Genomic DNA, 16,683 nt, shown 5'->3' on the forward strand with positions numbered 1-16,683 from the left:
ATTTCTATTCCACTAACACCTTGGTGGCTACATTAGGTGTTTCATTCTGGCTCTCCATCTTCATCTCATTTTCTCTTTTCTAACTTAGTAGGGCAAAAATGTCTCTCCCTCTCTTTTTTCTTAAGTGTATGCATCTATTAGTCTTGTTCTTTATGATTTTTACTTTAAAGTTTAGAAAACATTCTTAATTCACTCTGGGAAATATGGTTAAAAAGATACTCAAAAATTAGAAATCAGTCAAGTGATAGATTTTAGTCTACTTTCCTATATATCAGCAATAAACATTTCAAAAATATCTTAGAAAAAGAAATTCCACTTAAAATAAGAATAAAAGCATATGTAAGAACCACCTAAATGAAAAATACGTCATCACTGAAAAACTTTGCATTAAGGCATTTAAAAAAGCTGTGTACAGGGGAGAGACACAAAGAACTCCATGTTATATAAAGTTATGATTTCCCCCATCAAATATTCATTAGCAAATCCAGTCATTAAAAAAATCTAAAGAATACTTTAAACAATAGACAAAAGTTAAAAAATAGTATCCGTGCCTGACTTCAACAATATTATGAGCAATGCTTATCATTAATCAAGTTTTTGGTGTTATGCTGTCTCATTTATGGGAAAAATTTTTTCATTCCATATCACTGTATGTTTTATTACTCTAAGTTTCTGAATTTTTTTTTAAATGTTTATATTTGAGATAGAGACAGAGTGCAAGCTGGGGAGGGGCAGAGAGGGGGGAGACACTGAATGCAAAGCAGGCTCCAGGCTCTCAGCTGTCAGCACAGAGCCTGATGTGGGGCTCCAACTCATGAACTGTGAGATCATGACCTGAGCTGAAGTCAGGCCTTTAACCTACTAAGCCATCCAGGCACCCCTACTCTAAGTTTCTAGATGAGTAAATGGAGAGTCTAAGATGCTGAATGTTAATGGTAGAGGGAGTATTTGAACCTAAACCTACCTAACTTCAAAACACACTATCTTAACTAACTTAGTAAACTAGTAGTTAAGGTTTTTGGAGGATAAATAAAATATAAGAATGGAAGAAATTAGCTCCACCAGATGTTAAAGGGGATTACAAAGGTACAATTACCAAAATACTGTGGTACTGGTTCAAAAAAGAAACACTCAAAACTTAATAGTTAATCCTGAAATAGTCTTTAATACTGATAAAGCCTATTATATTTATCAATATATGATGAAATAAATGCCACATACATGAGGAATTGGTTTATTTAAAAAGTCATTTTCAGATATTTGGGTATGATTTGGGTAGATGTTAGGAGAAAAATAAATTTAGCTTATTATTTATAGCAAAATTTCAGAAGATTTAAAGGGGACGGGGGGAACCCAGGTGAATGTTTTTAGTTCTAAATTTTGTGATACTTTAGCATTATTTCTATTGTAACATTAACTTTATTCAATCAATTGTCTGGTTGAACTTAATTTTCTAAGTCCTAGGATAAACAATATTTTACTTTTTTGATGAAGTATGTTGAGACCATTTTGAGAATGCCATTTATTTCTTTGGATTTTCAGACTTTAAAATATCTATTAATTGCTTATTTGTCTAAACCACTGTGCTGAATATAATATGAATAGCCAAGAAATGAAAAACACTTCCTTCTCCTCAAGCTATTTTGTAGTCTGAAGTCACACATAAAATAACAGTGATTTCAAATCATCTGAATGTGTTCTAGTGGATAGAACAAGAAAATCTAATTTGCAAAATTTATTATTATTTTTTAATGTATAATGTTTATTCTTGAGAGAGAGAGCATGAGCATGGGAGGAGCAGAGAGAAACAGAGACACAGAATCCCAAGCAGGCTCCAGGCTGTCACCTGTCAGCACAGAGCCTGATGCAGGGCTCCAACTCACGAACTGTGAGATCATGACCTGAGCCGAAGTCGGATGCTTAACCAACTGAGCCACCCAGGCCCCCCTAATTTGCAAATCTTTGTAATAATTCTAAGATTTATATGCTCCAGTTTGTGGTCCACTTAATAAGATACAATAATTTATAGAATCTTTATTTCCTTGGTCTGAGACTTTATAGGTTATATATAAACTATATTTTAGTCTTTACTGGAAAAATAATAGTTTGAGTTAATAGAAGAGGTTTTTTTTAAAAGCAGGAATTTAGAGGATGGTAGGATTGGAAGAAGGCTGGATTGAGTTCTGGAGTAAATTTGTACAAAAGGTAAGGGGAATGTGAAATAATGATGGCACAATAAAGAGATAAAGGATTCTAAAATGAAGGGATAACATATCAGGATTCATATGAAATTATGTTGGTGGAATATGTAAAAAGGAGACAATTTTTTTAATGTAGAGTTTTTTAGTTTTAATTCTTAATAGCAGTAATTTGATAGGGTTTTGGGAGTCAGTGGTTAGGTGAAGTTTTTTTTGTTTTTTTTAATTTGGTTTTACTGTTTGAACTGTGACGAAATGCCAGTAATTAGAGCTTTTCATTTTTTAAGCTGTTTTTTTTCAAATTTTTATTCTTAAGTAGGCTCCATGCCCAATGTGGAGCTTGAACTCACTACCCTGAGATCCATAGTTGCATGCTGTACTGACTGAGCCAGCTAGGTGCCCCCATGTTTTTAAAATTCAGAACAACTCATAAGTAATTAATTTGAGGAAAACAACTCAATCTTTATATTTTCACAATGTAAGAAATATTGCAACTTGGCATATACAAGGAATAAATGAAGGCTGGTCTAGTCCTAAACTGATAATTTGGTATTTATCCTGTGAGCTGCCTTTTTCAGATTTCTTAGTTATTTCCCAAACATTTGAATACTATTTGTGTAGATAGTCTTTGTAGGAGCTAAATGAGTTGGGATCTTTTCTGTCTAATGGGAATGTTAAGACAGATAAGAAAATGTTGACTATGAGTCATAATAGGTATTTTAAGAAAGGGGTTATGTATTGTAGCTTATATTTAAAATTTATTAACAGCTGGAGTGATAAATGTGGTCATTTCCTTTGCCATGTATTTCCTACCCTGAACTTGTAAGAATTTGACAGATAATGTAACCATTTCTTAGACTTCTCCCATTTATAAAAGGTGGTACGTTTTAAGGACATGATTTAGGTATCTTTTAATCTCAGGAATGCTTGCAAGCAAACCTTTTGTTGTTTGTTTGTCTCTTTCTTTTTTCTTTTCTCTTTTGTTTTTTGCAGAGATTACGCACAGAAAATAGACTTTTAAAACAGCGCATTGAAACATTAGAAAAAGTAAGTAAATAACTACTTTTGTATGCAAGCTTCTGTTGTATGCACAGTATTATTTTTTATTTTAAATAATGGCTCAAGAAATCTATCACATGTCTCCACAAAGTTGTGATATTGGCTGCTTAGCTTGCCTACCTTACTACTTTACTAAGTAACTTGTTATTCATAACAATTGATCACTACAAGTCCTTGAGATTTAAGGTTAAAGTTTTAACTGAGGTTATTATTAGAGTAACATTGGTACCATTTATTTTCTTTACATATAGTCTCTAAAAAAGTATGTTCTTTAGAAGTAGCCTATTGAGAATCCATTCTGAATAGCATTTTAAAAATGGCTTTCAAATGTTGCCCTGACTCTAGCCATATATTAAATGTGTCAGTGATTCCTTTAATGCCTAGGATGACTTGAAGTTTAGCCAAAATGACTGATTGCTCATATAAAAATTCACCATGGTGTTGATTTTCAACACAGGGGAATTGTGCTTAAACTTTTGGTTCTTAGACTTATTTTGATACTACTTTTTACCTCTTTCTTCCTCTCTGTTTCATATAAAATAACTAGGCAAATGTGGAAAGTTTTGCATTATTTTTAATGTACTTTTAATGTAATGTCTGTTGTAGTATTATTTTAAGTATTATATTAAGTAATAAAGGTACAGTCTAAGAGGTTTGGTTTGTCAAAAGAAAAGGCTGAATTCACAAAGTCTTTTGGTGTTTGGCGGGGCTTTTTTTTTTTTTTTTTTAAATGGAAGATGAGAGTAAGTAGATTTATAGATGATATTGCAGAATCTTAAAATCTTCTCTGAAAATCTACAGATTGATATTCAAGAAAGAAAACATGAAGATGTGGATAGTTTGGATATATGTCTTTTGTTGGAAGGCACTGATGGTTTACTAAATAACACCACACACAAGGATAGGATGTTTATTACGTGTCTTTTTGTTGTATAATAATTTCAAGTACATTATATTAAGTAAAAAATAGTTTTCCTGTATTCATTCATCTTATTAGAGTTGTTTTGAGGATAATTCTATTTTTTTGGTGACTCTGCAGAAAGGTTGAGCTTAATTTAGTTTTTAAGCCATTTTAATTGTATACTATGTTTTTCATTAAATACTCAATTTATACTAAAATATGTTTTCCTAGGTGGTATTTTATTTTGGAGTGAGATATTTTCACAGAGAAAGTATTTTTATTTCATTGAACCTTCAGAAAGATAAAGGTGCTATAGGAAAGTATTAAGTTTGGATTTTACTTTAGAAAATTAAGTACCTTTCTACCGGCTTACATGGCCTAGGTGTGTCCTTTAGCACTTGGAATTCTAGAAATACTTAGGTTTCAGTTAAATTCTATAACCTAAATGTTTACTTTCTCAGTTTTTGCTAGAATTTATTAAGTTGAGCTCATTAATTTCATTTGTCATATTTTCCTTGCTTTGCTTCTTTGGAAGTTGCTGTTGTACAAATTGCTGTCACACTTTATAAGTGGAATTGCGTACTCAAATTCCTTCTCCCTTTCTTCTAAGTGGTTTGACAATATGGCTGATTCCAAACATAGAACTTAAAAGTATGCTTTAAAAGAAGCTATTTGCTTGTCTCAAATGATGAAAAACTTCTTGGTATTTGTGTTCGTCTTCTAGAAGCATATAGTTTTCTATGGTCTATCCTCATTTTGATATATTTTTCTTAAGAATTAAGGATGACACCACACACAGTAAAAAATAGCTTTAATGTCAAATCTATATGTTCATTTTAATTACAATGAAAAGTAGATGGAATTTGGGTATGCTTTGTTTCTTCTTATTCCTAATTTTATGCACCTTTATTTTATTTCTTTCTCTTAAATTTCTATCTGAATTTTTCCTTTTGTAGGAAAGTGCTTCCTTGGCAGATAGATTGATACAGGTATAGTTTTTTTCGTTTAGCATTTCCTCTAACTTTACTTCTAAGGGAAGCCCTAAACCTAGAAAATCACATTTTAATGCATGCAATTTTACATGCATTTTTCCTAGCAGTAATTTTTTGGGGCAGTATATTATGTGCATAAACTTAATTTTTGATAACGGTGCATTATCTTGGTTTATTAGATACCTTTTGCACGTTTTAAAGCTAACCTTATTTTAAAGTATTTATTCCAAAATGGCAATCAGTGGATTCTGTGAAATTAACTACTATTCATTGAAAGTTTTAGTTCTGCATGTGCAACTCAGTAATATTGCATGAATTGAATTTTTATTGACTGAAAGAATTATTCTTAAGATTATCAGATGAATTTTCTTATTTAGTTTCCCAAAATTTGCTGGAGTGATAATGAGCTGCTGGTTAATAATTACTTAGGCTGTTCTACTTAGGTTGTTTGAGGTGATTTTTTTTTTTTTTTAACATGTCACAGTAAATAACTAAACCTCACAAAGGCAGTCTTTCTTGAATCTGTCCTAAATTGCTTTACACACACACAAATTATGTCCTAAGGGACAAGTGACAAGAGCCCAGGAGGCTGAGGAAAACTACCTCATAAAACGGGAGTTGGCCACCATCAAACAGCAGAGTGATGAGGCCAGTGCTAAACTGGAGCAAGCTGAAAATACCATCAGGAAGCTCCAGCACCAACAACAATGGGTAAGGAGTCTGGTAGTGCTTTTTCTCACTTTTCTCACCTTTCTCATCCCCTTCCCTTTAAATTTTTTTTTTTTTTTTAAGCACAACTTCTGTGCCCCTATTTTAAGTAATTTTGTTTTCTACTTTAATTGAATTCTTAATCATTTTTATATTCTGTAATACTTAAGGGTCTTATTGTGGTCTAGAGACTCTTCATTCTAACGTCTTTTTCTGTCTACACAGTTTTTTTAGAAATAGGTAATATTTTCATTTCTTACATTATATTTTAAGTCACAGAAAATGATGTTTGTCATACCTACTTTTTAGTTTTTAGAAATCTGTTTCATACTGGTATTTTGCCACAGGAAAGTTTTGAATCTTAATTCCACCTAGTTCTTGTTAATGGTGCAGATGAAATATCACCCAGCGTGGAGAATATGTGTAATTATCTCATTTAAAGTTTTGATAATGTGGGGATTTCTGTCTTGTGAAAAACTATAGCCTTAACTTCCTACATCAGGACCTCAAATTAGGAGTTAAGGTATATGCTTACATATTTTCAAGAGAAGAGAAATTTCAAAGTAAAAAAAAAAAAATGAATTAAAAAAATATGTTAACTAATTTAGGGTATACTGAACAACTACTCATTGTACAGCTATTCTCAGGTATCTTTTGCAACTTAGACATCATTTTCCATTCTCAAATTCAGACTGCTATGGTATTAAGGAGATGAGGGCTAAAAAGAAAAGCCAGCTGTTTATTTTTGAAAAGATACTATTTCTTGTTTCAGTTTTCTGTTCTTAGGAGTCGGATTGTAACAGGAGTGGGCAGAAAAAGTTGTGTTAAATTTAGAACTCTATATGGGTCTGGAAGGCAAATAGAAGGACTTCAAAGTTGGACATTACTTTTATTCAATAAAATTAAGAAATGCCATCATCAACTGGCTACAAATATCAGAAAACTTAAAAGCAAAAAGAAGATATAGGCAGTTGAAAAAAACCATAATAACATAAAATTATTTTTTCTGTTATGTTAATGAAGATGGTTTAGAAAAATGAATAGAAAAATGATAAAAGGATACTAAAAAGTAGGGAACTCAAATAGTTCTGACTTTGTATGAAATGTCAGTATCAAAGCATAAAAATAGATAAAACAGAATTGAAGATTCCTTTTGGGGATTAAATTGAACTGAGTTATTAGTGTAATGTGATTTTGTTTCAAGCAAAGATAGTAAGTATTATGTTTGCAATTAGCATAAGCTACAGTCCTAAAACATTAGAATCATGGATTACTAGTTTTTTTGCATAGGTTTTCAAATATTGAGACCTATAGGACATAAAAATCAGAATTTGGTTTATAACGAAGTAAGTAAAGTGGGCAAGCAAAAATAGTCAGAATGAACTGAAGCTTTTGAAAATGTAACAAAAGAATCTTTTTGTTTCAAGGACAAAATCAACTCTCATTGTGAAGCTAAAATATAACAAGTAGAAAGCAGGCCTCTATTTTGATTTTGTTTCCATTTTTTTCTCACTTGGCAGTAATTCTTCTAGACTGGAATAAAATGTAAAACAGAGCACCTGGGTTGTTCAGTTGGTTGGGTATCTGACTCGATTTCAGCTCAGGTCATGATCCCAGGGTCATGGCATCGAGACCCGAGTCAGGCTCTGCACTGAGCATGGAGCCTGGTTAAGATTTTCTCTCTCACTTCAGCCCCTCTCTCCTGTTCTCTCAATTTCTCTCTCTCCCTCCCTCCCCCCCCCCCAAAAAAAAAAGACCCATAAAGCAGTGATCCACAAAACAGGTGAAAGAAACAGAGCCTTGGTTAAATTTCCAACTTCAAAGTGGAGTGCATGCATATCCCTAGATATTAAAATACTTTGCAAAATGATCATAAGAATATTCTATAAAGGATTTTAGAAAGTAAGATACACTAAAGGCTTTGAGGCAGGTAAAATATAGTTCTTAACATTTAGTAATAATGGCTAGATACCTGAAAAGACAACCAATGACCTTGATGATGCTTCATTAAAAATTCCCAGACATCTGGTTTGTGAACAATTAGAAAAATAACTTTTATTCACTAAAAGGGAATTTACTATGTTTAAGTCATAACAAACTGACTTTGTTTCTGCAATAAACAAAAACTGTTCCATAAGTGCAGTTTTAAAAGTTATTTGAGGGCACCTGCATGGCTCAGTTGGTTAAGCATCCAACTTCAGCTCAGGTCATGATCTCATGGTTCATGAGTTCGAGCGCGAGTCAGGCCCAGTGCTGAGCTGACAGCTGGGAGCCTGCAGTCTGCTTTGGATTCTTTTGTCTCCCTCTCTCTCTGCCCCTCCCCCCCCCCCCCCCAAAATAAATAAAAACATTAAAGAGTTATTTGGCACTCCCATCTTATCTTTCTAGCCAAGTTTAGATAAAATAGTAAACTTAAGTGGTTTTCTAGGTGATTAACCATATCAAGAGGTTATTCATGTTAAAGCAAAGAGATGTCAGAGGTTTTTGTCTCCTAAATTGATGCTTGCTTGCTTGCTTTCTTGTTTCCTTCCTTCCTTTCTTTCTTTCTTTCTTTCAAGTTTATTTATTTATTTTGAGAGAGACAGAGACTGTGCGAGTGGGAAGGGGCCGACAGAGAGGGAGTGAGAGAGAATCCCAAGCAGGCTCCTCACTGCCCGTGGAAAGCCCAATGCAGGGCTCGAACTTACAAAACCATGAGAGATCATGACCTGATCCAAAACCAAGAGTTGGACACTTAACCAACTGAGCTACCCAGGCACCCCAGCCAAGTGTTTTAATGTTACCTAAATCCTTATATACAAGGTACGTTTAAGAATTTTATACATAAAATATTTCAGAAATGTTGCCAATATGTTGTATAATCAATCAATATTCTAAAATATTTAAAGTATATTCAGAATAAGTAACTAAAATAAAAGGGTATTTCACAGAAATCTATTGCCTTGCCCTTAAGTTTAAAATTCAGAGAGAAGGGGCGCCTGGGTGGCGCAGTCGGTTAAGCGTCCGACTTCAGCCAGGTCACGATCTCGCGGTCCGTGAGTTCGAGCCCCACATCAGGCTCTGGGCTGATGGCTCGGAGCCTGGAGCATGTTTCTGATTCTGTGTCTCCCTCTCTCTCTGCCCCTCCCCCGTTCATGCTCTGTCTCTCTCTGTCCCAAAAATAAATAAAAAACGTTGAAAAAAAATTTTTTTAAATTCAGAGAGAATTCTTAGTGATGGCTTTCTATAACAAAAGACTTAGAAATTTTAATTGACAGGAAACGGGGAATTAGCCAATAATGTAATATGATTTATCTGCCACCCACCCCCTGCCCCATCCCAAGTAGTCTTCTTAGAAATATAATGACCCAATTTATTTTTTTTTTAATGTTTTTTTTTTAACGTTTATTTATTTTTGAGACAGAGACAGAGCATGAACGGGGGAGGGCCAGAGAGAGAGGGAGACACAGAATCTGAAACAGGCTCCAGGCTCTGAGCTGTCAGCACAGAGCCCGACGTGGGGCTCGAACTCACGGACCGCAAAATCATGACCTGAGCCGAAGTCGGCTGCTCAACCGACTGAGCCACCCAGGCACCCCTATAATGACCCAATTTAATTCTAAGTAGCTTGCAGAAAATTTGTAGTGTTGTGTCTAGTTTGAATACGGAGACTTGTGTGAAATGTCTACACATTGTATTATGGCCAGTGTAGGAAAGACTGTGGCAGCTTGGGATATTTTTAGACTGCACTAAAGAAGACTTAAAAGAACATCATAGATACAGTCATTTCAAAGTATCTCAGGGGCACCTGGGTGGCTTGATTGAGCATCCAACTTTGGCTCAGGTCATGATCTCATGGGTTGTGGGTTCAAGCCCTGCATTGGGTTTCCTGCAGTCAGCACAGAGCCCACATTGGATCCTCTCTCCTCCTCTCTCTTTGCCCCTCCTCTGCTTGCTCACTCTCAAAAATAAATAAACACTAAAAAAAAAAAAAGTATTGGGGCACCTGGTGGCTCAGTTGTATAAGCCTCTGACTCTTGGTTCCAGCTCAGGTCATGATCTCACAGTTTGTGAGTTTGAGCCCTGTGTCTGGCTCTGCACTGACAGCTGTGGAGCCTTCTTGGGATTCTCTGTCTCCCTCTCACTTGGCCCTCCTCACTTTATCTGTGTCTCTCAAAATAAATAAACATTAAAAAAAAGTATTTGAGAGGTTATCTTATGGAAAAGTGATTAGCCGTTTTTGATATTGCTTCAGAGGGCAGAATGTGTTTAAGATCCAGGGATAGAAAAACTTACTCATTGGAATTTTGACAAATGGAGTAGTTGCTTTGCAAAGTAGTAGTGAGTATACTACTGGCAGAAAGTGAAATTTGTTGTCACATGTTTTGATCACAGCATTCCAATGTAACAATGAATTCTTCAAAACTTGGAATAAAGGTTTCAAATCTCTATTCTAGCAGGAGGTATTAAATCGGTATAATCATCTACCACCATCACTCTCTACTATCAATAGTGTCATTTTATTGATATAAAGAGCTTTGGATTTCATTTATGGGACTGAATTCTAGTCCTCTTATGCTAATTATGTGACCTTTGATATTCAAGGACTCAATTTCTTTTTTCTCTAAAATGATTACATAGGGTTAGACCGTCTCGTCTAACGTTTTTTTTTTAAAGTGTATTTATTTATCATGCACATGTGTGAGCCAGGGAGGGACAGAGAGAGAATCCCAAGCGGGCTGCATGCTGTCAGTGTGGAGCCCTACATGGGGCTAGATCCCAAGAACTATCAGATCATGGCCTGAGCTGAAACCAAGAGTTGGATGGTTAACCAACTGAGCCAACCAGGCACCTCTCTCTTTAACTTTTATTTATTTATTTATTTATTTATTTATTTATTTATTTATTTTTACTATTTTTTAATATATAATTTATTGTCAATTAGGTGTTTCGATACAACACCCAGTGTTCATCCCAACAGGTGCCCTCCTCAATGCCCATCACCCACTTTCCCCTCTCCCCCACGCCCCTCTCTTTAACTTTTTAAATGAACTTTATTGAAGTATAATTTACATGCAATAAAATTCATCAAATTTAATCGTATAATTTGATGTATTTTGGTAAATGTATCTAGTTGTATAACCACCACCACAGTCAAAATACAGAATATTTCTATCACCCCCAAAGTTTCCCTCATGTCTCTTTGCAGTTCACCTCTCCACCTCCAGCAACTGTTGTGCTGTCACTGTAGTTTTGCCTTTTTTAGGATGTCATATAAGTGGAATCATAAGGTATGAAGCTTTTGTGTCTGGCTTCTTTCAGTTAGCATATTCCCTCACTTTTTTTTCTTTTTGACAATTATTTTCTTTGTGATAAAATAGATGCAACATAATATTTTCCATTTATGTGAATAGTACATTTATAATGCTCTGGAACAATAACTGCCATTTATTTCTTGAACTTTTTCATCATCCCAACAGAAGCGTTGTACCTATTAAAAAATAGTTCCCCCCTTTTCCTTCCCCTGGTAAACTGTATTCTACTTTCTGTCTTGTATGGATTCACCTCTTCTAGGTATGTTACGTAAGTGGAATCATACAATAATTATCCTTTTGTGTTTGGCTTATTTCACTTAGCAGACTGTTTTCAGGGTTCATCCCGGTTGTAGCATATGTAAGAATTAGGTAGTTTTTACTGTGGCTGAATAATACTCCATTTTATGTTTATACTGCATTTTGTTTTGTCTGTTGATGGTCATTTTGATTTTTGACCTTTTGGCTATTATAAACAATGCTGCTGTGATCATTAACATACAAGTATCTGTTTGAATCCCTGTTTTTAATCATTTGGCATATATACCTAGAAGTGGAGGTCCTGGATCATATGGTAATTCTATGCTTAACTTTTTGAGCAAACACCAAAGTATTATCCACAATGGCTGTACCATTTTACATTCCCACCAGCAATGTACAAGGGTTCTAATAAATTTCTCCACATCCTCACCAACTCTTGTTATTTTCTGTTTTGTTTTGTTTTGGTTTTGGTTTCTTATTTTTTAGTAATAGCCATCCAGTAATTGGAGGTGATATTTCATTGTGGTACTGAGGAATAAATTTAACAAAGAAGATGAAAAACTCACATTGAAAACTGTGAGTCCTTGTTTATTTAACTATTGGTGAAAGAAACTGAAGACATAAATAAATGGAAAGACATCCCATGTTTATGGATTGGAAGACTTAATAGTGTTAAGATATCAACACTACCCAATATGATCTACAAATTCAGTTCTAATCAATCCTATCAAATTTCTAACAATCTTTTGCAGAAATGGGAAAGCAATCCTAAAATTCACATGGAATGGCAAGGAGCCCTAAATATTGAAAATAGTCTTAGAAGAGTTGAAGGATTCAAACTTCCCAATTTGAAAATTTACCACAATCCTAGAGTACTCAAAACAATATGATACTGTCATGAAGATAGACATATAGATCAATGGAATAGAAATTTTGACAGTCTAGAAATAAACCCATATATCTATGGCCAGTTGATTTTTGACATGGGTGCCAAGGCCATTCCATGAGTAAAGAATAGTCTCTTTGACTAATCGTGCTGGGAGAACTGTATACCCTCATGAAAAAGGATGAACTGGGATCCACCCCTACCACATGCCATATATAAAAATAAACTCAAGGGGCGCCTGGGTGGCTCAGTCGGTTAAGTGTTCGACTCTGTCTCAGGTCATGATCTTGCGGTTTGTGAGTTCGAGCCCTGTGTCGGGCTTTGTGCTGACAGCTTGGAGCCTGGAGCCTGCTTCAGATTCTGTGTCTCCCTCTCTGTCTGCCCCTCCCCTGCTCATGCTCTGTCTCTCTCTGTCTCTCAATAATAAATAAATGTTAAAAAAAATTTTAACCTCAAAATGATCAATGATCTTCATAGAAATTTTATAGTTTTAAAATAACTCTTCTATGATTTTAAAGCTGTAACAATCTTAGAACACATGGATAAATCTTCATAACCTGCAATTTGGCAAGAGATTCTTGGATACCAAAAGCATGGGCAACAAAAGGAAACATGTAAATTCGACTCCATCAAAATTAAAACCTTTTGGGCATCAAAGGGCATTATCCAGAAAACGGAAGGGCAACACACAGAATGGTTTAAATACATGCAAATCATGTATTTGATCAGAGTTTAGCATCCAGAATATATATAAAGAACTCTTAGAACTCAACAAAAAGACAACACAATTTAAAAATGAGCAAAGGATTGCAACATTATTTACAGTTACCAAGACATGGAAGTGTCTATTGAAAAATGAATGGATAAAGATAGTAGTGTATGTATGTGTGTGTATAAACAGGAATATTTTTCAGCTACAGAAAAAGAATGAAATCTTGACATTTACAACAACATGAATGAACCTTGAGGACATTATGCTAAAAGAAGCAAATAATAGACAAATAACCTTGTGGTCTCACTGATAGGTGGAATCTTAAAAAAAAACAACTCATAGATAAAGAGAACAGATTGGTGGTTGTCAGAGGTGGGGAGAGGGAAGGTGAAATGAGATGAAGAGCAGTCAAAAGTTATAAATTCCCAGTTACAATTGAGTCATGGGGATTTAATATACATCATGGTGACCGTAGTTATTGCATATTTAAAAGCTAAGAGAGTAGGTCTTAAGAGTTCTCAACACGAGAAAAATTGTGTAACCATATGGTGACAGATACTAACTAGACTTAGCATGGTGATCATTTCAAAACATAAATAGTGAATCATTACATTCACACAACTAATATATGTCAGTTGTGCCTCAATAAAAAATTTTTTTAATGAAAAAAGGAGTTAAATAGACCTTTCTCCAAAGAAGATATACAAATGGACAAGTATATGACAGGACACTCAACATCATTATTAGTCATTAGGGAAATGCAGACCAGTATCATGATGAGATACCGTGTCACACTCACTAGGATAGCTATAATAAAAAGCCGGAAAATAACAAATGTTGGCAAGGAGATCGAGAAACAGCTGCTGTGGAAATTAGTGGTTCCTCAAAAAGTTAAACATAGAATTATCATGTGACCCACAGTTCAATTTCTAGGTGTATACCCAAAAGAATGGAAAACTGCTATTTAAAACAATCATGTGTACACATATTTGTAGCAACACTATTCACAAAACGGATATAGCCCAAAGGTCTATCATTGAATGGATAAACAAATTGTGGTATATGCACACAATAAAATATTATTCAGCCACAAAAAGGAATAAAATACTTATACATGCTATACTGTTGATGAAACTCCAAAATCTTAAGTGAAAGAAGCCAGACACAAAGATCACATATTGTATGATTCCATTTGTATGAAATATCCAGACTAGATAAATCCATAGAGATAGAAGGCAAATTGGTATTTGCCAGAAGGTTTGGGTGGGAAAGGAGTGAGAAACTGCTTGATAGGTAAGAGGTTTTACTTGGACTGATGGAAGTATTTTAGAACTAGATAGAATTGGTAGTTGCACAACATTTTGAATGTCTTAAATGTCATTGAATTGTTCACTTTAAAATACTTATTTGGATTTTGCCTCAATAAATTCTATGAAGAAAAAGAGACTATGGAAATGAAGGTAGAAGTCTCAAGAAAATAACACACTTAGTTTGAATGGTTGCAGTAGAAAGGTGGGAATTCGAGAGAATGTATAACATCCCAGTGCTGGAACCCATTCGTTAAGGTCAGGGTAGGACCAGAAGCAAGTGAGCTAACTTGTGTGAGGAGCCTGAGAAGATTTAGAGCTCCCTCAGGGCTGGGGTTGGGCTTGTTTTTATCGAGAGTTGTGGTTGCATTGAGACAGAAATTGGAAATGTATATGGCATAATAGCTAATGAGGGTGACTCTCCCTCAAGTGAATTTTCAAGAGTGAAGGATTAAGGATGGTTTGCCTATAACTGTTGTACACAATATACTAAATACAATTGGGGGAAAATTATAAAAATATGAAAAAATGCACCATGCAAACACTGAGCAGAAGAAAGCTGGAGTGTCTGTATTAATATCACATAAAGTAGACTTCAGAACAAGGAATAGTTCCTAGAACAAAGATTGCCTGGTAGTAGTAGGGTCAGTTCACAAAGACCTAACAATCTTAATTAGGATTGTATATATTTAGGAGTGTATGTTTCCTAACACGTGTGCTCCTAACAACAGAGGAGTGTGAAGCTGAACTGGTAGAACTGAAAGGTGAAGTGGACAAATCCACAGTTGTAGTTGGAGTCTTCAGTACTTCCGTGTCTCAGTAATTGATGAAATGAGTAACTGGAATATCTGTATGGGTGTAGAAGAACTATGCAACATTATCAACTAACTTGACCTACTTGGCATTTATGGAACATTTTACCTAATAACAGCAGAATACATATTATTTTCAAGTTCACGTAGAACATTTACAAAGATAGATCATATTCTGGGCCATAAAATTTAGAGTAAATGGAATCATACTAGGTATCTTCTTTGACTAACAGCATTCAGTTAGAAATTAATAATAGATATCTGGAAAATCCCCCAAATGTTTGGAAGTTAATGCATTTTTATCCATGTGTCAGAAAAATCTCAAAGGAAATTAGAACATACTGAATTAAATGAAAATGAAGACACATTATCAAAATTTGTAAGATTCACCTAAAGCAGTATGTAGTGGAAAAGTTATAGCATTGAATGCTTATATTAGGAAAGGAAGTAAGTCTCAAACCAATATTCTAAGGTTAAGAAACTAGACCTAAAAGAGGAAATTCAACCTAAAGCAGGTAGAAAGAATAAGAAATAAAAAGAGTAGAAACCAGTGTAATTGAAAACAGCACAAAACAAAAATAGAGAAAATCCATGAAACCAAATGCTCGTTCTTCAAAAATCATTAATAAAGTTTATAAACTTCTTTCTAGACTGATAAACTTTCTCTCTAGACGAAAGAGAGAAGAAACAGTAATCAATGTTAGGGGTAACCTTGACTTCTGACTGATACAGCCAAGTTGTCTTATATTCTGGAGCTGTTCTTCATGGTGTCATATTTCCTTTAATTAGATTCAGTTAAACAGTTTTAACATCTAGATGACAGGTAATGTGAATTTGCTTTAAGTCAGGAAGCACATAACATAAGTTGTTCCCACTATTAGTAATACCAAGATTGATTACCTTGCTGTTTGGTGACCACAGACTCTCTGCCTTGTAAAGATAAGGTTTCTTCTTTGCGACTATTAAATAATCTATTGGAAAATACTTTGGTACCAAATAAATCTCTTGTCCTCTATTCACCTTGTACGTGATAGTTTTAGCATCTACTGACTGAGTTTCCAAAAGGTGATTTTCATATTTTCTCATTTTTTTCTACACTTATTAGCTAATGTTCCTCTATAAAGAGACCTTTCTCTTTCTTCCTCTCTAATCTCTTTTACTCATTCACGATGGACTCTTGTATCACTCCAGCTTCATGGACTTGTGTTTAATGTTTCATATAATTTTTAGTGGTTTTTAATGCTATTGTTATAGTGACATACCATTCTTATTTAGCAATAATATATATATATACACACACACATACATACATATATTAAACTTTTTTCAAATGTTTATTTTTGAAGGAGAGAAAGAGCATGAGTGGGGGAGGTGCAGAGAGAGAGGGAGACACAGAATTTGAAGCAGGCTCCCGTCTCTGAGCTGTCAGCACAGAGTCCAACGCGGGCTCAAACACTTGAGCTGTGATATCATGACCTGAGCTGAAGTTACATGTTTAACTGAGCCACCCAGGCACCCCTATATATATTAAACTTCTTAGCAGTTTTTAAAAGTTA

At 34.5% G+C, this 16,683-nt stretch overlaps 1 protein-coding gene across 12 annotated transcripts in view; it reads left to right on the top strand.

Moving 5' to 3' along the window:
* EVI5 (ecotropic viral integration site 5) overlaps positions 1-16,683 on the top strand; it is a 239,107-nt gene that overhangs the window by 117,558 nt on the left and 104,866 nt on the right. For 10 of the 12 annotated variants that reach the window (XM_049618441.1, XM_049618442.1, XM_049618439.1 and 7 more), the window contains 3 exons: positions 3,192-3,245; positions 5,115-5,147; positions 5,715-5,861. In XM_049618441.1, coding sequence (XP_049474398.1) covers positions 3,192-3,245; positions 5,115-5,147; positions 5,715-5,861 — 234 coding nt within the window. The remainder of the gene's footprint in view (positions 1-3,191; positions 3,246-5,114; positions 5,148-5,714; positions 5,862-16,683) is intronic. The other 2 variants (XM_049618446.1, XM_049618447.1) reach the window with 1 other exon arrangement.

Source organism: Panthera uncia (genome assembly GCF_023721935.1).
Source record: "Panthera uncia isolate 11264 chromosome C1 unlocalized genomic scaffold, Puncia_PCG_1.0 HiC_scaffold_4, whole genome shotgun sequence".
NCBI lineage: Eukaryota > Metazoa > Chordata > Mammalia > Carnivora > Felidae > Panthera > Panthera uncia.